Source organism: Rhinichthys klamathensis, unplaced genomic scaffold (genome assembly GCF_029890125.1).
Source record: "Rhinichthys klamathensis goyatoka isolate OS25496 unplaced genomic scaffold, OSU_Roscu_1.1 h1tg000240l_1, whole genome shotgun sequence".
In the NCBI taxonomy this organism is placed as follows: domain Eukaryota; kingdom Metazoa; phylum Chordata; class Actinopteri; order Cypriniformes; family Leuciscidae; genus Rhinichthys; species Rhinichthys klamathensis.
In genome coordinates, this window is record NW_026606762.1 from 2323631 (window position 1) to 2347086 (window position 23456).

The 23456-nt window shown below is 37.8% G+C and overlaps 3 protein-coding genes across 3 annotated transcripts in view; all 3 read right to left on the reverse strand.

The window, feature by feature from the left end:
* Nucleotides 1-3345, reverse strand: part of vat1l (vesicle amine transport 1-like) — a 42184-nt gene extending 38839 nt beyond the window's left edge. Inside the window, exons 1-3 of the mRNA XM_056265778.1 lie at nucleotides 3011-3345; nucleotides 2090-2219; nucleotides 1579-1794 (exon numbers count right to left, since the gene is read on the reverse strand). Of these exons, the coding sequence (XP_056121753.1) occupies nucleotides 1579-1794; nucleotides 2090-2219; nucleotides 3011-3219 (555 nt within the window). The 5' untranslated portion in view covers nucleotides 3220-3345. The remainder of the gene's footprint in view (nucleotides 1-1578; nucleotides 1795-2089; nucleotides 2220-3010) is intronic.
* Nucleotides 3346-4201: 856 nt separating this feature from the next.
* Nucleotides 4202-7478, reverse strand: bola3 (bolA family member 3). Its single transcript, XM_056265739.1, has 4 exons — nucleotides 7316-7478; nucleotides 6982-7111; nucleotides 6813-6901; nucleotides 4202-4555 (listed from the first exon to the last, which is right to left on the reverse strand). The coding sequence occupies exons 1-4, from the start codon at nucleotides 7343-7345 to the stop codon at nucleotides 4490-4492; spliced, it is 315 nt and encodes a 104-aa protein (XP_056121714.1). The 5' UTR covers nucleotides 7346-7478; the 3' UTR covers nucleotides 4202-4489.
* A 1250-nt stretch (nucleotides 7479-8728) lies between these two features.
* bco1 (beta-carotene oxygenase 1) lies at nucleotides 8729-20371 on the reverse strand. The gene is made up of 11 exons (XM_056265791.1): nucleotides 20232-20371; nucleotides 17432-17560; nucleotides 17124-17253; nucleotides 16518-16665; nucleotides 15083-15224; nucleotides 13039-13256; nucleotides 12671-12922; nucleotides 12378-12480; nucleotides 9637-9731; nucleotides 9350-9461; nucleotides 8729-9212 (listed from the first exon to the last, which is right to left on the reverse strand). Exons 1-11 carry the CDS (start codon nucleotides 20293-20295, stop codon nucleotides 9058-9060), a joined length of 1548 nt encoding a protein of 515 aa, XP_056121766.1. The 5' UTR covers nucleotides 20296-20371; the 3' UTR covers nucleotides 8729-9057.
* Nucleotides 20372-23456: the final 3085 nt, after the last annotated feature.

The window sequence follows — 23456 nt, forward strand, 5'->3', positions numbered from 1 at the left end:
CTTCTCTCCGTCTACTGATCTAACGCGTGAACATTATGGGAAGCGCTCGGGGTTTAAACTTTGCCGGCTGAAGACCCAAGTTTGGTTTGAAGATGAAAAAACGTACCAAGCACAATGTTCTCTCACCATTCCTGATCTCTAACACACACTCACAGCGTTCGGCTGCTGCTCTCTGTGTGTTTTTCTGTCGTCTCCGGTCGTGTTCATATGTAAATTGCGTGAGCTTATTTCGTCCATTCGACTGAAAGATCTGAAAAAGCCCATACATTTACCCTCCCCTCGAAGAAATCAGGACAGAAGTGGTTGAAAGTGGACAAAAGAGACGGATTAAAACACCAGGTGTAAACGGGAATGTGTCTCTCTGGTCTGCTTGTGATCCAATCGACCAGAACCCATCTTAATACCAGCTGTAAACAGGGCTTTAGGGTGTGTTCACTCTTGTAGTTCGGTTCTCTTGTTTCATTTAGTCCGGACCAAAAAAGAAAATTATACAGTAAGTCCTGGTTCGCTTAGTGTTCACATCGTCATTTTTAACACGATACAAATCAAGAAAACGGCATTTATGACGTATATTTTGCAACAGAACTTACCAAATATCCAAAACAATGCTGTGTGCTAAACACTTTTGTTATATGCACATACATATGCTGCTATTCTGAGAAGCTAGGAACTTGTGAAAAGCTTATAAAATGTGTAGAGGAATCAAAACAGCAGCAGGAATCCCTCTATCACACGCACACACACACACACACACGAAGATCTGCTGCAAGGAGACGTGGTTCTGATGCCTGTACCGAACTCTGATGGGCAGCATCACGACTATGATGAGAAAAACAGGTATGCTTGAGAATTCTGGCCTTTTTAGGGTCGCATCTTGTGACGTCATGTCCTGTGTTTTGGTTTGTTTAGATGGCTATGGTTCGTATTGCATTCATATTTCAGTCAAACCGCACTAGAGTACATTGGAAGGAAAGGTGGGTCTCGGTCCGCTTGATTGTTGCGCACCAGGGTTCGGATGGCAACGTTCACACTTATTCAAATGAACCGCACTAACAGAGCAATCCCACTAGAGTTCGTTTTAATCAAACCAAACCTGTCTAGTGTGAACACACCCTTAAACTCATTTTGATCATATTCCACCAAAAGCCATATAATGAAGCTGTAGATTTGCATTTGTTTAAAGGCCCGTTTACACCAATGATGATAACTCTGAATGTAAAAGAATAGCAGAGTCCACAACAGAACTACTACGATAACGGCACAGAGAAACTATATCATTGGAATGAATCACTTTCAGAATGGATTTTTCCAGCTGATGAACAATGACAGCCAATCAGAATCCATCAGACTTTAAAGACCTTGAGCATTTAAAGCGGCAGACGACAAAACTGCAGTGCGCGCTTATAACCGCGCTGGTGTGGACGCTAATATAGTTATAGTTATCGTTCTTAGTGTGAGCGGGCCTTAACAGCAATATGGGATCAGATATGTTTGTCCAAATTCCAATTTAAGTAAACATCAATATATGCTACTTCAAAGATTCTTTACTAACCCCATCGCTCAAAGCAACAGACTTACCACCCCACCTCCTGCTGAGTGAACTAACACAGACATCCCCTCCTGGAGATTGGCCACTTCAAACAGCATCATGTAGGCAGCCACAAAGTTCATAGAGAAGGCAGCCGCCTCCGGGAATGTCATGTCGTCTGGGATCTTATACACGAAATCCAACGGTGTGCAAACCACCTCTGCCCAAGCATTGTAATTTACAAAGGCCATCACTCTGTCACCTATCTGAAAGAAGAAAACACACGTTGTTAAACTCCATTACTGTTCAGTTTCAGATTGAATGTGCTGATATTGGAAGCATATAATGTCAGGGTTATCTTTTCCAATTCAATCAATGAATGATTTTTTTCATGCCAGGTAACAAATCTTTCCCACCACCCAAAGAACGATACATTCTAGATTATGTCCTCTATTATGTCCACGAAAAAGTAAATAATGGCCATCACCGACCGTCTGAAATTCTTGAATCAGTGCACACTGCACAACCAACATATCAACCTTAAAATATTTCTGCACATACCTCAAAGCCTTGGGTGTTTTCTCCCATATTCTCTACAATCCCAGAACACTCAAATCCAGGCACAAGAGGTGTTTTTGGGGCATTATCGATATTTCCTTGCCGTACCATTAGATCAAGAAAGTTCAGTCCACTGTAAAATTAATTAAAATGTAATTTTCCATTCTAGTTCATTTTAATTAAACATATAATATCAGAAAGTATGCTGAAATGCACCTATTTGATCAAGTTCCCAACTCAAAATAAAAATATAATAATCATACACATAGCATAGGATTATGTAAACAAACTTTTGTTGGATGTGATTTATCGATTTGACAACACATTAGGCTACACACACACAAACACATATATAGGCTATATTATGTAAACAAACTTTTGTTAGATGTGATTTATCGATTTGACAGCACATTAGGCTACACACACACACACACACATATATATATATATATATATATATAGTTTTCAATCAGAATTCTAATTAGTTTTAATATAGTTTTATGATACAATTTATCGCTATTCCCACGATAAGGCTACACTATTTAAATGTCCTATAAGCCGTCAAGCACAAGAACCAACCAGGTGGATCTGCTCGTGTTACAAAACTGTTAAATAATGTTTTGTTTATCATTTAATAAAACAAAGTCAACCTTAAAAAAGTGTAATGTTTCAACCTTTTATAGTCTGTGTGGTTTGAAATCTCTGTCAGAGGCAACAAAACACGCGTACAGGAAAAACGGATTTACTTATATCTGCATATAACCTCCAAAACCACCGAGATTTATATCATGAACTGCTTTAAATCCTAGATAAATAACTAATATGGATTCTAGGTGAAGCACCTGTTCTTCTTGCTGCTAGTTGCAACATGTTGCTGCGGTTGCCAGTCGCGCGGAGCATGGTAAATAAAGCAGAAATATTTACCATGCTTTCACGCGAATTTTGACTTCTCCTTCTTGAGGCTCTGGCATTGGTTTCTTGGTGACTTTGAGTTTGTTTAGACCACCAAAGCCCGTCAGCACAACAGCCCGCATTTCTTTCGGATCTATTACCGGAGAAACGGGATTCTCAGGCTCCTTCTGGTCCATCATTTGGTCGATTTCTTCCGCAATCTCCGTCCCCTCCTTTGCCATGTCTGAAGATGATGTGAACCGCTGCTGAAACCCTGCTGGAAACTGCGCTCTCGTTGCTGCTCCTGTCGCACCATCCACTAGTGGTGTCCGAATCCTTCTTTTGAACCGTTCATTTGAACCGATTCGCAAAGCATTTGTAAATCATTGGACTTGTTAAGGAGAACATCGAACATGTGACAATGTAGGAGACATTTTAGAGGGAAAATGAGCTAAATAATAGCATTTAACTACTTATGTACGCACCAACAAAAGGTTTATGCCGTAAAATGGTCTTCGGTAGACACTTTTAAGTGGCTGAGGAGAGACGATAGATTAGTTCGTGAACCGGCTCGCTGAAACCATGAGACGGTATCATCAAGCTACTTATTCGTAAATACAATAATTAATAGCTATATTTAACTTAACATTTATGTCGATACAAGAATTACGCCGACATTTGGACGTCTGGCATGTCAATGAATCAGTTTGAACCATTGAAACGAGCTCTCCGAACGAACCGATTCGCCAAAATGAATCAGATCGACTGCTTTCATCCAGATTGGAAAGCAGAGCATCATTATCACATACGGTACTCAAATAAACTACAGTACCGTAAAACTAGTAATAGCATACGTAATGTAACAAAACTTGAGGGGAAGAAGGGTTCAAATAAGCACTTTCATTGTTATAGGAATTAGTTCAGAAAAAAAACTATACATATTGAGGTTAATGCACAGTATTCAATTGGAGATAAAATTCACAATTCTTTTAACGCTTTCTATCTAGTAGTGAAAATGATTTCTGTAAACCTAATATTACAGAAGGATTTGGTCATTTTAAAAGTGCAATCAGTGAATCAATTACATATGACATAATAATTGATTAGCTTGTCCCTATATCAATCTTGTGCCACACAAGTTTGCCAAGGAAAGGGAAGTGACATCATTTAATGGTTCAACAGACTTAAAGACAGAATAGGAAAAAACAGATAAATTACTGATTGATGATTCAAACAACCCACACGTCTTTTTTCTTGCACACTCATTTATAGGCAAAAACAATATTATTACATTCCTTTATCTTGTGCGTTTACAGCATTCGTGAACCATACCTTGTATATCTTTTTTTAACTGTACATCTTTTATTCATAAAACCTATAAAGTATTTTCCTGCCACTGTTACTCTGCAAGCAACTCTGCTTTATTTATTAAGGAGACAGACAGATGTGTGTGATACAATATTGTAGTGAGACAGCAGACTGACACAGTGTGAGAATGGCGCTGAGAAGCTCCTACTTTCTAGAAACATCAGTGAATATGCGTAGACCGTGCATGGCTTTAATCTCATCTTTAAGAGCCTGTTGAAAGACAAACCACAGATTATTATTTTCACTTAATAAATACTACTTTAAAGTGCCCCTATTATGCTATTTTAAAGGTCATTATTTTCACCTCTTTTCTCACAGTGTCTGAAATGGTTCGATTAAAAATTCGGTCTAAACCCTAAACCCTTTCCAAGAGCTTCCTCTGCTCCGATTGGTCGGACGGCCCAGTCTGTTGTGATTGGTCGAATGCTTACAGCACGCGTCGGAAACGAAACGACCATTGATTTTCAGTTCTTCCTCCGCACTAGTAAACACCATAGACAGTAAAAGAAATGGACACAGCGACCCCATAGACTTCAACAGAGAAAAGTGAAGTCAATTAGAAGCACTCACTTCCTGATGGCCGAGCGACTGCGCAGGCTCACACTGAGCTGGATGACGTAGATGTGACGTGAGTAACCTGTCTGACAGCGGTAAGTCTTCTAGTAGCGGTGCCAAGAGGAATCTGAATCATTCCCTTCCGAATCTCACAGAGCCGGAGAGCGTGAGTAGGAGCTGTCCATGAGCAGCAGCAAGAGCAACTTTATGACTCTCTATGGGCTTCTCCCTTGACTTTATGCCTCCACGTCCCCCCGATTGCCCGCGAGCTTCTACTTCTGTCTATACGGTAATTTCTCTACTGCGCGACAGAGAGTCGCGTGTTATGATGCAATCGTTAGCCTATTTTTACAAAAACTGCTTCTACGGGGCCATAACGTAAGATACAAGGTAATGGAGCCTTTTATACATTGTCGTGTTTCTTTAGAAATAAACAATGGGCAAATTGAGTCTTTGGACGCCTCAGATGTAAAGTTATTCGCTGTCAAAGTGGCGCCAAAATGAATGAGAGTCAATGGAATTGCTAGTCAATTGCTAGCCAATGGCGGCCCCCGGGGAGACTTCAGTTTCCGGCTGGTGGATTACCCCCTTGGTAAACACAGTAATATGAACGATGGCGTCGGTTTTACCGTATCAATTTGAGCCCGTCTTCTCCTTTTAAAGTGCATCAAAGTGGATTTGCTTTTGCAGTGCAGAAAACAGCGTCTTCTCAACATGTCGACAACATCAACCACACTCTTCCAGACTCAGATACAATTACAGTGTTTGAGGGTCGAAGTAGACGTTGTCATAGCTGCCAACTTTTGAGTTTAGCTTGGCGTGAGACTTTTCCGACAGGGGGGGGCGTCGGTATGGGATGACATTCTCCAACGGGGGGAGGGGGGGGTGCTTGCACACGCAAGGTCTCTCGCTCGCTTTCCCTCTCTGCCGTGCGCGCGCTACGCGGTTTGGAGCACAATCTCTGTCTCGCGTGCGCGCTCGCTCTAGATTACGGGAGATTTTAAATAATTTTCGGCATAACTAGTCGATCATGAGTGGCTCAACAGGTAGATATACATTTGACCGACTAGGTTGACACTTCAGCGTGAGAAATCGGGGCTGTGGCGTGTGAGCGTGTGAAACCAATCAAATGCGTGTGTCTCACGGCCAATGCGTGAGAGTTGCCAGCTCTGCGTTGTTCGCGGGCAGCCAATGAAGACCATAGCCTGGTATTATGCAAATTTGTTACACACCTACATAGGTTCATTCAGGAATTGAGACTGAAATTACTGACGACTCGTTTCAGAATTGGTTCTTTCTTTTGGGAGACAGTAACTCTATTTATCTGCAATTTGATCTTTGAAACTTTGAACACTGAAGACTGGCTGCTGAAAATTCAGCTTTTCCATCACAGGAATAAATTACGTTTTAAAATATATTCAAATAGAAATCTTTTAGCCTTGGAGAGCAGTAGAGACTTCAATCAAAAATATGAAAAAAAATCTAAATTATTATTCCAATCTTGTGACCGAATAGTATATTATAAGATATTAGGCAACATTTTAGTTTAGGGTCCAATCAGAAATGTTTCTTGAGAAAATACAGCTTTGATCACAAGAATAAATTACATTTTAAAATATTCAAATAAAAAACACAGTTATTTAAAATTGTAATAATATTTGACAATATTAGTTTGTTTTGTATTTTTAAACAAATAAATGCAGCCTTGGTAAGCATAAGAGACTTTATTTTAAAACATTAAAAAAACTTACAGATCGCAAAACTTTGAACGACAGTGTACACGTCACGTACACACACACTTTTATGTTAAGTGATATTAATTGATTTGACAGCAGTGTAAAAAGCTAAAAGATGCGAACTATTTACTGCTCTATTTTACTGAACCTAATTATGAATACTTCATTTAACTTACCTGATTGACTAATTGGTGCTGTTGTACAGTTCTCTTCCCTTTAAACTCGTCAGACTCGATGTGTATTTCGTACATGGCACCACAGCCTCCTGAAATGAGCCCAGTTATATTAATGCACATTACCTAACTGTCTAAAGATAATATCAGATCATTTAAAGTCAGGACTCACCTGATATATCCACAACCTTGAGCGCCGAAGCCTGAGGAAACTTCTCCTTTAATACTCGTTTGATTCGCACCTCTCCATCAGTCAGACTGGACGAAGAGCGCGAGATTACATTTCTACACAACGTTTGAGACTAAACACACAGGGAAACATGACGGTAAATGATTACAATATGACATTATGTATGCCTGGTATTTGACAAGGTGACTTTAGCTCGCTGCGTGGGTTCACAAACGACTCTCTGACATAAACACATTGTATTAGGACTGTCATCGTGACGTATTGCAAGCAAAATATACGCGTTAAAATAAAAACAAGACAAGATTTAGATAGTTACGTTGTATCTGAGGGCTCTGAGCAGAGACATGTTGGTTTCAGACAGGTCCTCAATGCATCAAAGTATAATAAAATATAAATATAGCCTATATTAAGCTGAAAACACACTTGACAAAGTCATGTCCTGTTCAATTCCAGCGCGCGTCTCAGGAATATGTCGTCATCATCGCGTGCAGGTTCTCACCTCTGGCGCCCCCTAGTGATCCAAATGTTAACGATCATATACTGGATTTTGTTTTTTGTTTTTTCATTTACGGCATTACCACCACCAGCATTTTTCTTTTTTTTCTTTTCTTTCTTTTTTGTGAATAATATAATTTTACAATCTCAAGTAGGGAACACTAATATCCATATGAAAATATACGCAAATAACGTGTAATCAAATAATTTTGTTTATAACAGGTTCATGTGTATAAAAGAAAAAGTAGCATATTCAGTACAATAAACAAATGGTAAATCTTTACACTTAAGGGGGGTTGCAAGGAAAAAATAAATTTAAACTAAATATAATTGAAGCATGTACAAAATCTTAGAAGAAAATAGACTCGTACATGACTATATACAATTCACCAGGGATTGATTATCTTTGGCTATGTTTTATGGATGATAAATAATTGTTACATTATTTTTAAAGCAGGTTAAAGAGGGTTTACTGTTATTTAATAAGCTTTTATGCATATTATTTACCCATAATAATAATGTTTAACATCGGTTACATATTTTTTGAGAGGCCAGCAAGACCTGAAATAAATTTAGTAAAGGAATTTCAGGAACGATATTTAGCCAGATCTAAAGATCCTCCCAGAACTGCAATGTGACTGGCCGCCAAAAAAAAACAAAAATATTTCTTGTGTCCTTCATTTTAGGTACAATTGGCCATTTAAGATAAGTGTTTTTTTCTAAATGTGTCATTATCCAAAAAATAAATATATATACACTTTTACTAGTGTGTACATTTTAATACATTTCCTATTACTTTGCACTTTTTATCCCCAATGTATACTTGGCCAATCTTCAACTCGGGCAACTTAAATACATTTGAATATGTAAGAGTGTTGTTTTAATATAAGAGGGATTGCTCTACACACACTTTTAACTTCTCTAAAGGATTAAATTTGTCCATAAATGAATTATATTGAAAAGATTGACCAGATTCATCTATCAAAACAACATATAAAACTTTTTTCTCATACGTCTCTTGTTGAATAATGTATTCCTGTTTATAGTAAGGGTCCTATTATTTATAAATGGGGGATAAAATGGTGAGAGGAAGAAACAAAAAAAGGTGGATTCAAAGGTTTGAATCATCCTATTGATTTGAAACTTATAAATCGATTCCCTAAAAAGATTCATACAGGCTGGTATTTAAACCACCCTAAAGTTCTGACAATTCAAACACTGGCAAGCACCACAATTACAGAATAATATCTTCAATTTATGATTGCTTTATGCAAGCAAAAAACACAGCACAACAGTTCACATATTTGTCTGATATTACTAAATGCAATTAATGACCTTTCAAGCAGTACCTTTTTTTTTTTACACGTTTATATTATTCACAAACAAGCAAACAAAGCACGATTTGTAGAAACATTTTTACAGTTATTTATGCATGGTCCACTTTACAGCTGATAATGCAGTACATTTTTGACAACTTTGTAACTAGACCATCAAAATATCAACATTTACAGGACATTCTCCATCTCTGTCATTATGCCTAGACGGCTGGCAGACATGAAACTCTTAACTACTGTCTGGTATGAAGTAGCCATGCATGTCCATGTGAAACTCTACATCTACACAAGCCCGGGCAACTTCTTTGAAAGACTTGCCATCAAGCATCAGCAGAAAGCCACCCACCCTTGGTTTGGCGTTTATGATAACTGTCAGGATTACACCTAAAAAATGAAGACAAAAAAGAGACAAGTTGAGCTAAAAATGTATAAAGCGTTTTTTTTTTTTTTGGCGTACATTTTTTTGAGACAATTGAAGCTGACCAATTTGGTCATATTTATTATGAAAGGCAGTAACTAACCATCATCTTCATCAACTGCATCAGGCCTGGGAATGAAAACGGGCTCTGATGCAAATCCGTCCTCTCCATTCCACTCAAGCTGCTGCTTTGTTTCAGCATCAAACTTTACAATCTGTAAAAAAAAAAATAATAATAAAAAATAACGGGTCAGTGCTTAGTTCTGATTGGCAAAAATGTGTTCCTGTCGCTAGGCCTGGGTTTGATTCTTATGGAATGCATTTACTGATAAAATGTTTGAAAGTCCTGCCAAGTTCATAAATGTATTGTAAAATTAAAGAGATAAATACCTTTGTGGCCAGTGGGGATATGTCCACACAACACATGTAAGAATATCTGTACTTCTTTCCATTGAAATTGTAATTAATTCTTGGAAGTTCGACACCTAAATGCAAAACATAAGTTTAGAGGTTAAAAGAGTATTACAAATAACAAATAAAACTGTGAGACAGACAGACTGATACTGTACATACACAGACAGGCAGATACAGTACACACACACACACACACACACACACTATATGTATGTCTCGAGTCTCGAGACCACTTTTACGTGGTCTCGGTCTTGTCACGGCCTTGACGGTCTTTGGTCTTGGTCTTGTCCTCGGACCTCTCGGTCTTGTCTAGGTCTCGCTGTCTCAAAAACTGTACATGATATGTGTTTTTTAAATCAGGTGATCAAAGTGCTCGTGGCCGCTGCGATGAGTGGCGCGGATACAGGGTTTTCTCGTGTGGCTCGCACACACCGCACTGTCTTCACTCGGACGTGCGCTTCAATCCGTTGCGGATACTCTCTATTCGTTCTGGTGAAATCACAAAACAATGCACACAAACGTGTCCCTGCTTGATATACAACCACTGATGAACATGATGGGTTTTGATGAAAAAAAAAAAAAAAAAAACAGTCTGCAAAAACATTTAAAGTGAGCTCACAGTCACACACATGACATGGTCTGTCTCTGTATTGTTCTGCCTGTGTAGTTGAAGTAATACCGTCTAATATGTATTGAATGTAAACTGCGGCTGAACCCTATATGCTGCTGTTCTTGAATTCATACAAGTTATTGCTTAGCTTCAACACTAGTCTGTTTTTTTTTCCCTCCGGTCTCGACTTTGTCCCGGTCTTGGTCTCAACTGGGTCTAGAACTTGGTCTTGGTCTCGACTTGGTCTTGGTCTCGACTTGGTCTTGGTCTCGACTTGGTCTTGGTCTCGACTTGGTCTTGGTCTCGACTTGGTCTTGGTCTCGACTTGGTCTTGATACCCTCTGGTGTTGGTAGTGTCTTGGTCTCGGTTTAGGCGGTCTTGACTACAAGTCTAACACACATGCATACACACGCATGCACACAGTGTGTGCCATGGGTTTGGTGGGCGGGTAATTGAGAATTAATGGGGAAAAGTCAAGTGAGAGATGCCAATGCCTCCATCATGCTGTGATTGGCCGGTTACGTTGTTTACACAATAAATCCTGCCTTTCATTTTTGAGTGCAGATTCTGCGTCCACAAATTGGTCTGAATAAATAAAGGTTGGTGTTAATGGGAAGACTTATTAACAGGTAAGTAAGAACTAGGGATGTCCCGATACCACTTTTTCACTTCCGATACCGATACCGATGCCGCAGCTTTGGCTTTTGCCGATACCGATATTAATCCGATAGTTTTATTTTATTCTTAAACTAATAAAAAATATAGCAATTTTCTCAATTAGCCACCTAAAATATACCTCCTATATAGTCCACAACAACAGTTGATTATGAAAGATTGTCACCCTTTATTCAAACACTACAAAAAAATAAAGAAATATATAAATGAAAGAAAAAACAGGTACTTCAGTACTTAAAGCTAGCTAGCTACCAACAGGCTTAAAGTTAAAACAATTTAAACAGCAGCATTCTACATTGTAAATACCAGTACAGTTTTTGTTTTTTAAATCAAGTCGAATTTCTATAACTGTGTGTTAAACTGATTATCACTCTTGTGTGTGTTAAACACAATCTACTTAATACAGACAGCTTCATTATAAAGATAAACAACAAATCCCCAAAATATATTATCATAATCTATGACAAAAATGCTATTATAAAAATTATTAATGTTAATAAGCTTTAATTGCGTCACTGCATTATGATATGAAAGGCTTCAATACAGTGCGGCACAAAGCGCTTATGCGCATCCCGAGCGGAGAATGATGCGCTTGAAGCCACGTGGAGTTACAGCACGCAGCGCGTCGAGTCCGCTTTGAAAAGTTCAAAGCACAACGGAGATACATATTGATGGACAGTGTATTATACAGTATCTATCTATGCAATCGTTTATTGAGCCTTTTCTTTTAACAGTTTTAAATTTCAGTTACTGTGCGCGTGAAGAACAATTATAGTGCTCTGACTCTAGTGTTGTGATCAAACCGACAGCGTCCGACACCCGGTAGAGAGTAACACGATTGAGTTACAGCAATAAAGTCCAGCAAGATAAAGTTGTTTTATGCGAAAACATAGACCTTTATCTTACAGATCAAGTATAATAGTATTAACATTGAATCATCTTGAAGATAGTTTCATCATTGACTGTAACCGAACGCTACGCGCTGTTTGAATGCTGAATGGAGAATGACTGACAGCCGCGAGAGGGAAAAGTTTACGTGATCTTGAATTTAGTGACTTAAATATTAATTTATATCTCACATAATGGCTTCAGAACACTTATAATAGAGTGCACGAAAACGTTATGGTACTTTAGAATGTTTTTGTGCCTTTTGTGGGGCTTAACAATAACACATAATAGTATACCCACAATATCGGATTTGGATCGGCCTCGTCTGATCGATGTCTGATCGATACCCGATCCCGCAAAAATGGCAGTATCGGAGCCGATACCGATCCTGAGTATCGGATCGGGACATCCCTAGTAAGAACGCACCCACGTCACGTCAAGAATTACACTTGATGGACAGATCAATACGACAGACAGACAGACAGATAGACAGAAACACACACAAACACACAGAATAAAGTCACCCCAGTGTCATTAGCTTACCATCACAGAGTACTTCGCCCTGACACAGAACTTTCCCATCTTTCTCCTTCACAGCACTGGCTCTTGTGTATTTAAGTTTGACCAGATCTTCACCTGTCTCACCCTGAGAGTCAAAGAAAAAATTACGTTCGTTGTCTATGATCAGAGGCTTTGAGTACAACATAATAAAGTAGATTTCCATTGATGGAAATGCCAGTGTTTGCATGGCAGCTTAAAAAAACAACCCTAACCAGAATGTTTGACAAACATGAATACACTGCTGCCTTGCAAACACTGTTACCAACATAATGTACCTTGTCACTAAGTGGCAACACAAATCTTCTGCACTTGGGCTTGACATACATAGTATTATTGCCCATCTGCTCCTTCAGCTTGTCCAGGTAAAACATGTCATACAAGCTGTTGTCATCATAGGCGATCACATCGAAAACAACATGCCCATCATCTTCAAAGGCATTGACATGATGGTAGACAGCCATCGCACCCGTGTAGAATTTGGTCCCAACTTCCTTCTTTGTCTTTCGGTCAATGAGATGAATCAGGGTCTAATGAATGTAAGAGGTAAAAGGAGTTTAGAGATGCGAAGTAAACGGTAACATTGTCCAGCTGACAATCGAGTGACCAAACATGCATTCAAATCTCTGAAAGGGTTTGTCCTTACGCTGTCTTCAGGGTGGAACTTCATGCAGCTGGCCCAGCTTACCCTCCTCAGGTAGGCAGTGGCCATTTTGAGGATATCCAGCTTCAAGGGCTGTTCGATAAAGATGAAGTAGTTGTCGGTCATGCCAAAGCTGTGGTAATAACTGGGTGTGAGGAGAGAGCGGCAGGGCACGGTGCACACGACCTCAGCGTTTTTCAGTGGAGACCCGTCTGAGCTACCTGAGAAACAATTGTTGAGGGTTGGTAGGTCTTAGCAAGTCAAAATTAGTCATAGGAGTAACTGAGCGTTTTTGCGAAGCAATTGATTCGGTTTGTTCAAAGTTTTCGATGCACTCGAAACACCACACACTGGCAACACGTGCTGGTCAAAACGTAAACGCAACAAAAACTGCTTAAAAACCTGTCAGACAGCTTTTACAAACCAATTACGAATGTTTTCTATTTAGTTAAAGGGATAGTTAACTCAAAAATGAAAATTGTCATCCTTTTCTCACCCTCATGTTGTTCCAAAGCTGTAGGCGTTTCTTTTTTTCTGTTGAACACAAAAGATGATATTTTAAAGAATGTTTCGTAGCCAGAAAGTTTACGACAGCCATTGACTTCCATGGTATTTTTTTCCTACTATGGCAGTCAATGGCTACCGTCAACTGTTTGATTACCAACAGTCTTTAAAATATCATCTTTTGTGTTCAACAGAGGAACGAAACTCATACAGCTTTGGAACAACATGAGTGAGTAAGTGATGACAAAACTACCCCTTTAATATAATCTACAAATCATCTAATACCACTATGTATGAAGTGTCTGTATGTGTTCTTATTTTAATACTTCAAGCAAAATCGAAGAATAAACTTGTGCGATGTGAATTTTAATCAAAATCAGGCCAAAACGAAGTTCATTTGGAGTTTGTTTCAGGCAAACTTTCTGGAAAAGTTCGCTCCGGCTGGTAAACACCTTCGAACTACCATTGGTCCGTGGTGATTATGGCTCTGAGGCTCCGCCTTCTCTGGTTCATTTCATCGAGGTCAGACACAAATAAAAACATGAACAAACATATGCACATCGCTAAGATCCGATGCTTTCTTAACTGCTGTTTTCTCACCGCTGTAATTTTTGTTGTGTGTTTCTTTTGTTATTGAGAGAGAAGCGCGCAGCACATATTCATGTAAACGTCGCTCGCAGCAGTGTGGGTGGCGTCATGATGTTCGCTAACAGCATACTACTGAAAAGGTATTTCAACCCTTACAAAAATTAACCATGGTTTTATTATAGTAAAAGTGTAGTAACCACAGTTTTTTGGCAGATTGAGTACCATTTGTATAACCACAGTTTTACAAAAAATACCACGGTTAAACTATGGTTAGTGTAGCAAAACCATTTGTAGTTACCATGGTTTAATAACCATGTTTTTTTGGTTTTATTTGTAGTAAAACCATGGTTAATTTTCGTAAGGGAAACTTCTTTTTACCCCTAAGTGAAGAAACAAAAATAAATGTATATAGTGGGTCTTAATGGAGGGCTTGGCTAATCAGATCAATAAGAGACAATATACTACTACTACCTTTTATTATTCTACAAATGTAATATTAAAAAAGGTCTACGCTATCCAAGATCAGGTAAAAAAGGTCTACGCTATCCAAGATCAGGTAAAAAAAAAAAAAAAAAAAGGCACAGGTTCTGAAATCACCCCTAGTAGCAAACCATTTAAATTGACACATGTATGACAAACCCATGCATCGTTTACTGAAATCATGTGACTTTGGCAGTTCAACACACTCCGTACTACTGGTTCAAAGGAGTGTTTTGAAAGCTCCCATGCTTAAAGATGAGGCATTTCATGTAGCAGCCACTAGTAGCATTAAACGGTATTGCAAAAACAACAATGTTTACATGCAAGCGATTCTTGCCTCTGCAAAACTCAAAAATTAGCTACTCCCAAATCTCTATGAAACATGCAGGCTAAGTTTAATACTTGGGGTTTTGGATTGGAACAAACCCCTAAGATGAGTAATAGTAATGTGCACCGTGAAACGCAGTATACTTACTTCCTCCTGCAACCTTGAACAAAGTGTATTTGGTTTTGCCCTTCTCTGCAATGCATGTTCCCATACTGTAGCTATTTCCCTCTTTATCATAATGCGTATGTGATGCCACAATATTGACAGGAAGGTGTTTCAGGTAGTCCACCTAGAGTGAATAAAGCAACAACAATATTCGCTGAGAACAGAAATTAAGAACAGCATTACAATTATGACAACTCAGAATAGTTTTAGCATGTTAATGGATGTTTACGCTGTTAACGTATTTGGTCTTGAAGGAACCAAATCACATTTAGTAAACTTCGTTCTGTGTACACTATAGTTTTAAAGAGAAAATACTCAGCAATGGTGTTGACTTATGAATCTGCACATGGTTTGTCTTAAAGGGATACTCCACTTTTTTTGGAAATAGGCTCATTTTACAACTCCCCCAGAGTTAAACTGTTGAGTTTTACCGTTTTTGAATCCATTCAGCCGATCTCCGGTTCTGGCGGTACCACTTTTAGCATAGCTTAGCATACATCACTGAAGTGGACAAGACCATTAGCATTTCTTAAAAAAATGACCAAAGAGTTTAGATATTTTTCCTATTTAAAACTTGACTCTTCTGTAGTTACATCGTGCACTAAGACCGACGGAAAATGTAAAGTTGCGATTTTCTAGGCTGATATGGCTAGGAACTATACTCTCATTCCTGCGTAATAATCAAGAAACTTCACTGCCGTACCATGAGTGCAGCAGGCGCAATGATATGACGCAGTGCCTGAAAATAGGCTCCCTGTGCAAGCAGGTTGTCTCATAGACATAATCTATGGGTTGTCTATGGTCACGTTGGTTATGTTGACGGAAGGTAGCCTATTTTCAGGCGCTGCGTCATATCATTGCGCCTGCTGCACTCATGGTACGGCAGTAAACTTTCTTGATTATTACGCAGGAATGAGAGTATAGTTCCTAGCCATATCAGCCTAGAAAATCACAACTTTACATTTTCCGTCGGTCTTAGTGCACGATGTAACTACAGAAGAGTCAAGTTTTAAATACGAAAAATATCTAAACTCTTTGGTCATTTTTTTTTAAGAAATGCTAATGGTCTTGTCCACTTCAATGATGTATGCTAAGCTATGCTAAAAGTGGTACCGCCAGAACCGGAGATCGGCTGAATGGATTCAAAAACGGTAAAACTCAACAGTTTAACTCTGGGGGAGTTGTAAAATGAGCCTATTTCCAAAAAAAAGTGGAGTATCCCTTTAAAACATTAAAAACACCACATAGACATTATATAAACAACATTAAAAGCTTGATTTTCACCACAGGGGGACTTTAAATGTTGAGCAAGAAATCTCATTGGCTGCAGATTCAGCCAATACCAGATACTGTAGTGTGATCAGCCTGTGCCACGTTTCAAGACTAAACTAGATATATGTACAAGCAGTATTTTTACCTTTTCTTGAGTCTCTAAAGTGAAGGGGTCAATTTTACGAATATAATTGGTTTCAGATGTAGCATGGTAGTCATTTCCATATTTGATGATGTTATTGGCACAGTTGTCAGTGAAGTCCGGGATGGTGTGGCTGAGGAAGGTGATCACTCTGAAAAAAGAGTTAAAAAGAACAATTAGTTCACAAATAACACAGTGCCGCTTATACACACATACAGGAACAAATTTGACATTTTATTATTTAACATGATCTGATGAGCCGTTTTAGGTGAAAAGAACATTAAAATCTAACTATTCTTATAGTCACTAGTTGAATTTTAGCTGATTGTGTTAATAGGTTTTATAAGATTTTCAATTCTCAGTCACATTGGTTAATTTGAGTGTGATCCATAAAAATGCCTAAAATTCATTGTTAAGGGTCAAGTACTAAATTTGAGCTATATAGTAGTATTACGCTCTATAATTAAATTAATGATTAATTATTGTCTTATGGGATATTTTAAGAGAGATTTTTCCATTTAGGTTTAATGCATTGTAACTTTCCATTGAAGAATCAAGTTTTTATAAATACATGATTCTTTCTGAATCAGTTGCAGTAACGTTACTTACTTGGAGAATATATTTTTGCATGGGTCTGGGTACGCCATGGTCCCCATCTCTGACACCACTATCCTGTTGGCCTGCATGTTGGATTTGTAGGTGTCGCCTTGAAGATATTTGCTCCTGTATGTTACCTCTCCTGAAAATTAATCAATAGTCAAAAAACATTCATGTGTGGAGCACTGAGGTGACAAAGGTCCCTGATGACAGTCCTCAAACAGAAGGCTGTGAGACAAGAACTGATGAAAGACCACCTGTGCATCCTGTTTTCAGATCAAATGTCTATATCATATCTTAGTAAGCAATAAAGTAAATACCTTTATTAATTGTGAAATTGTGCAAAAGTGCCATTCCATCAAACCAATGGTTGTATGACGTCTCTCCCACTGAGAAAAGGCCGGGTCCATTGCGTATAAGCGTGCCCTTCAGCCATTCAGGAACCAAGCCTGCAGAGAAGATGAAACATGGTTTAAACTGGAGTTAAAGTGGAGCAGTTTGGTCTAATTCGCTGATTATGTCCACTTCTCGGTCCAAACCATCTGCTATTAAGCTAATAGAACCATTCAAAAAGAGAAAATTGCTCAAGGCCTCCTCCACAAGCAAACTTAACCAGAAACATAAATAGACACTCCTTAAGGCACCTAAAACAAATGAATCTTTTCTCCGTTTTCTGGCCTTTTCTGTAATGTACACTTCTGCTCAAGTCGTGCACCATTCTGGTTTACTACTGAAACTAATTCAGTATTATGATTATACTAAAATTGTCTGCCTCTGATAAATTGATTATATTTCTCTCTCGGTTTCAAGTGAATAAAAGCATCTGCTAAATGAATAAAAATAAATCCAAGTGAAAATATTCATAAAGATTTTTAGGAGTGGAATTCAAGCACTTTTCTAGCACTTTTAATCAGCGCAGCTGGTGTTTTCCATGGGTGGGGTAGCGGTTTACAATAATAAAAATCCATATTCATAATTGCAAAATCTGGCCTGTTTATGAGCTCATTCAATCATAAAATCCAGTCAAGACAAAATAAAAGTTCAATGAATAATCAGATGTACATTACATGCAAAAACAGCCCAGTAAACTTTTATATGAATGGTAGACCATAGCAAATAAAAAAATGTGTGCTCCAATTTCCAAAAGAAAAAAACTCCACTATTGCATTGCTTTCTAAAAGAGGGGGGAAAAACGGAGAAAGATGGATTGTGACAGTCGGTAGACAGAAAGACGTCAAACTTACGCTCACTCCCTCAGATGCTCTATTTGAAACCACAACACATTTATATTCACTAGTTCACATACATACAGGGTGCAACATGAACACCTTTCAGCAGCAATGACAGTCCGGATATCAAAAATACAGAATTCAAGAAAAGCAACACTCCAATTTTAGCAATAAAATTAAAAAGAAACGTGAGATTACATTACATCCATAAAGTATGTTTGCATTATTTTACATATAGTCAGTTTGCAGTTGCAGTTTGTTTGTATTTCTGTTCAGTTTGTAATGAAGTCTTTGTGATTGAGTCATTGAATCATTCAAACTGATTTTCTTTTTAATTATTAAACTTAAATTTTGTTTAGTTGTCTATTCAGAATCGTGGAAGAATATTCGATTTCAAACAACAACAAAAATGTGATTAATTTATGAAGAATCGTGCAACTCTATCTTACACTACAATGAACTGTATTATTTGTTAATGAGTAAAAAATGTTACCGCTACTATTTTAATCTTTTGGCTGGTAAAGTAATTTAATACAAAGATATGAAGTGAATTAAAAAAAAATAGGTGATTTGTTCACCATGTGAATGACAAGACAGTACAATGATGTATGTTCTAGTGTGGATTTTAACGTATACACACTACAGCACCCTATTTCACAATGCAAATATTTGTCCTAAGTAAATGAGTTACTATGGAAGATATCGCCATGTCCAGCACTATATGCCTAAAACGCATTGCTTCAAAGATAATATTCCACATTCCACACGCTTGTGTTTATATCTAATCATTTCAGGTTAATAAAAAGCTTGTTTCAGGTTGCTTTAACGGTGGCTGAGGAGAGCTGATCATCATTCACAAGAACTTTTGTTTGTGCTTGCACTGCCTCAACACACAATGAGACTCACAATCCATGACTCGATCTATAATAAAAGTTACTTTAAAAAAAAAAAAACTTACTGGACGTTATAATGCATTTTCAAGGAAGATTTTCAAAATTCAAAAGGTAGTCAAAATGGACAAACCTTGAAAACACCAAACATTAAAATCAAGCTTTTTTTTTTTCAAACTTTCACAACCATGTACAAAACCTAAAAAATAAATGGGAAGGAATCCAATGAAGGTACATAGAATTATAGATTGAAATTCTTATTTTACGTTTTGATCTGGAGCCAATCAAAAAGGTTTTATGATGTCTGCTGAAATTACATATTCGGTGTTATCAGGCGTTCTCAACTGATAAAACTATTCTTTGCTCAAACTTCCAGGTGGACATTTTACAATACATTTTGGAGTCCAAGCACAAAGATAAATTGCTATAATTCCTCTACAGAAAAATAAATTGATGAAATTTGCTAGGTCACATAATTATTACATGTAAAACATGATAGGCTATACACATTGGGCAGATCCTTTAAAAACTTGGTATTTTGTTACAAGGACCGTTAAAAAAGTTATCAATTTAATTTACGACATGAAGTAGCCTACTGCAAGGCATTTTGTTGCAAAACATATTTAACGTTACTGGCTCTAAAATATAACATACAAAATTGTGCATTTGGATCCGTTCTGGTAATTTCTTGTTTAGTAGTTATTTCTCTGACATTAGCCTATATTATGGACAGAGGTAGACCTATAAATATAAGAAAAAGCACATATCGTGAAAGGTGTAGTAGGCTAATGTTTACAATATCACAGTAGGCTACTTTAACTCAGACGTGCTGCCTCTCATGAAAAATAGGCCTGCAATAAAACTCTACAGTCAAAGTGCATGAATGTTTCATGTTTCGCGTAGAAGTTTTTTAGTAGCCTACTTACTGGTTTATCAATAAACAAACGGCAACGGTTCACTACAGGCTCGTGACATTTGGCACCGACTTTTCCTCCACCTACCTTTTACTTCAGTTTTGATGGGCTCCGGATGCTCTTCCTTGTTTTTACCATAGTCGTACTGCATCTTTCCCGCTTTGTCCAAAGTTTCTCCCTAGAAGAGTGGCATTCAGTGTTCGAACACAAACTCTCTATAAAGCTTCAGGAAGATGAAAGCTCCGCCTCTCGTTACAGGAGTTATAGGCCTACAGTACACTCTTGTTTACAATGTGCAAACTTCTCTTATTCTTATCTCCTCATTACTGTCGTGGCCTCATGATTGTTCTTAAAATGTAAACAAGTACAAATTGTATTTATTCAATTACAGAGATCACAGATAAGCAAGTCAATCTAACCTAGGAAAGCATGACAACTGCAAAAATGTTAATGGAAGAAAGCAAAATTAAAGGGGATATTGTCCTGTTTGGATTTTTGGATTGTCCTGTTCATTTAATTGCAAAAAAAGATGACTGAGTTCAATATGAAAACGTAAGGTCAGTCAGGTATATTATTTTTTTGTAGTTCTTTTTGTGCATGTATGGTGCTGTAATCGAAGCAAAAGTCATATTGAGTCATATGAAGTGGGTTGCCTCAGGGAATGCAGCCTATAGAGATCATTTGACTACAGTGCTTTATTATACCGACTTGGTCTCAGTAATGTTCTCCTATTATCAGAAATTTTTGCTGCTGAAAAAAACATTAATGGCGGTGAATAACATATTTCTACAATTAAATTGGTAAACAAAAAACATCGACTTTTAAAGTCACCATGAAATCAAAACGGACATTTCCTAGTTTTTAATAGAATATTGCAGCATTTATTATAAATGTCATTATTTGTGTAATTCATGTACCTCATAATCTTGAATCAAAATAACTTCCCCTCTCTCTTGTTGTAGCTAAATCTCTTCTCTTGTTTATAGGCACAAGGGCGTGGCAACCTGTCACTCACATGGGATTGACCAATAGAAAACCTATTGAATCAATTCCCTATGGCAGGGATTCCCAAAGTGTGGTACGCGCACCCCCAGGGGTACGCGAGCTGCCACCAGGGGGTGCGCGAGAGGAAAAATGTAATGGCGGTCTGTTTTGTAAGTGGGATTTTTTGCCATACAATAAAATAAAAACCATGAACAGTAAACATTTCCTTTGTAATCGCTTTTATTTTAAATTAAAAAAACTATAATTTATTAGTTTTTGATAGAAACGTTGAAAACAGCTGCTGTCTTCTACGCACTGCTCTGCACTGCAGCCGGTAACGTGACAAATGTGCTTTCGCGTGTTGGCTGGCGCTGAGCCAGTGCTGTCATATATCACAACCATTGAGTGTTTTCAACCACGTAATGTTTATTTTAGGTTTCAGACATTTAAATACACATAAGTACTAGCAAAACAATGATTTTGATTTAGCTGATTTCTATGGAAGCGGCAATATTAATCCTTTTCATTATAATAAGACGACACGTTGTATTCATATCAGATACACATTGTGTACGTAGCTTCACATTTTACCCTATTCTTCTCCCAGTTCACCGGCCTCTTACTTTCATGTATTTCGTGAGAAGTGGAGGAATTGACGTCACGTGTTGTAAATCCAACAGATCCGATTCTCTGAACTGTGGCACAAACTAACGATCGTTATGAAGGCGTTTGAACAATAAAACACATCCACTTGCACATATTTGACAATCGGAATCTCAGTGTTTAATGCTATAGCTAATACATTTGTGAATATTTTTGATAAAAAGGAAAAATGACATAAAAGCAGAACATCATTCATTCAGCGCTGTGTTGTGGTTGCGCTGTGTCACGTGACAAGGAATGACGCGTCACCATGGAAACATTAAAGTGACAAGTTCTAAATAACGGTCGCCTTGAAAAACTCACGCTGTGGGGTCAGTTAAAATATTTTAAACTTACGTGTGAAAGGGTTAAAAGTGAAAACTTGTGCGTAGCTTTGTTGCATTATATTGAAACTTTGTTGATGTTGTTATTGTCATGAGTGTTCTGGTTATTAGCGCATGTTTAAACATGCGTCTTTATAAAACAAAAGCGATAAAACAAAGCTTTGTTGCATTTTTTTTTTTTTGAAGTGAGGATTGGGGGTGCGCCAACCGGGTTGGGACATAGAAGGGGGTGCGCAGGAAAAAAAGTTTGGGAACCGCTGCCCTATGGACAAAATCAAGCCCTGCCCATACGTTTTTTCACTGTTGTTTCTGCCACTGAATAAAACAAAATTGAAAAGGTAATTGCGACTTTTTATCTTACAATTCAGATTTTTTTTCATTTTGAGTTTACAATTGTGAGATATAAACTCGCAATTGCAAAAACAAAAAGATGAAAGCTGCCTTCGGATGACGCATTACAAGGTCTGAAGGCTTCAAGGCATGTCCGAATGCAATGATCACTTCCTGAGCCTGAGATGCCTTCATCTGATCGATTTTTGAAGGCAGCATAGATGTATCCTTCACTGCCTTTGATATCCCACAATCCTGTGCTTTCCATTTTGTGACAGTTGAGCTAGAAAAATAAAGATGGCGCCTGAAAGTTGCGGCTGGTCATCAGTTTGTGTGTAAATGTACATTTTTGATCAACGTTTTCCACTTATGATGTCATTTTTAGCGGGAAATTACTATTGTATTCATTAAATATTCACTTAGTTTTCACCAAAGCTCCCGCTGTTTTGATGTAGATAATTAAACCGTAACACTGCCTCAGAAGTATGTCCGAAATCAGTTTCTTGAGGAACCTTCGTGTGCAAATGCTGCCTGCAAAGTCATTGCCTGATAGGGCATCGAGGCAACAATTCAGCTGCCTACGTTTTCGGATGCAGATGATAACATATTTGGAGCCTATATATATGCACTTGGCAATGCATTGATAGTCTATTATGAACACATGGGGCATTATACATTTAACACGGCAACTGGAAACATGCTAAGTACATAATTCTAGACCACCCATCCTGTGTCAACCCACTAAAACTGTCCACTATCTAAAAAACTGTTTGGTAAAAACAGTATGGCCAGTAATGCATCACAAATGATAGTCATGAGGTCAATGTGTCGAAACAAATCTCAATTTCCATATGTATTTCTTTGGATAAAAAAAAGAATTTAATAGATTTTGGTCTCTTTTAGAAAGAAAGCACACCTTATTATCAACAATTATTTATTTATTTGTTTAAATCGTGACAACTCTCTGAATAGTTTTAGAATATGGCAATGTTAATGTATTTGGTCGAACTAA

Bases quoted from the DNA above. Each gene is read 5' to 3' on its own strand.
- bola3 (XM_056265739.1), bottom strand. From the start codon at position 7,345: ATGTCTCTGCTCAGAGCCCTCAGATACAAC. The intron at 6,902-6,981 runs GTGAGTCCTGAC...GGCTCATTTCAG, and splicing joins CAAGGTTGTGGATATATCAG to GAGGCTGTGGTGCCATGTAC. The intron at 4,556-6,812 runs GTAAGTTAAATG...GTCTTTCAACAG, and splicing joins AGCACCAATTAGTCAATCAG to GCTCTTAAAGATGAGATTAA.
- bco1 (XM_056265791.1), bottom strand. From the start codon at position 20,295: ATGCAGTACGACTATGGTAAAAACAAGGAAGAGCATCCGGAGCCCATC. The intron at 12,923-13,038 runs GTAAGGACAAAC...TACATTCATTAG, and splicing joins AGTTCCACCCTGAAGACAGC to ACCCTGATTCATCTCATTGA. The intron at 9,462-9,636 runs GTATTTATCTCT...TTTTTTTTACAG, and splicing joins TATCCCCACTGGCCACAAAG to ATTGTAAAGTTTGATGCTGA.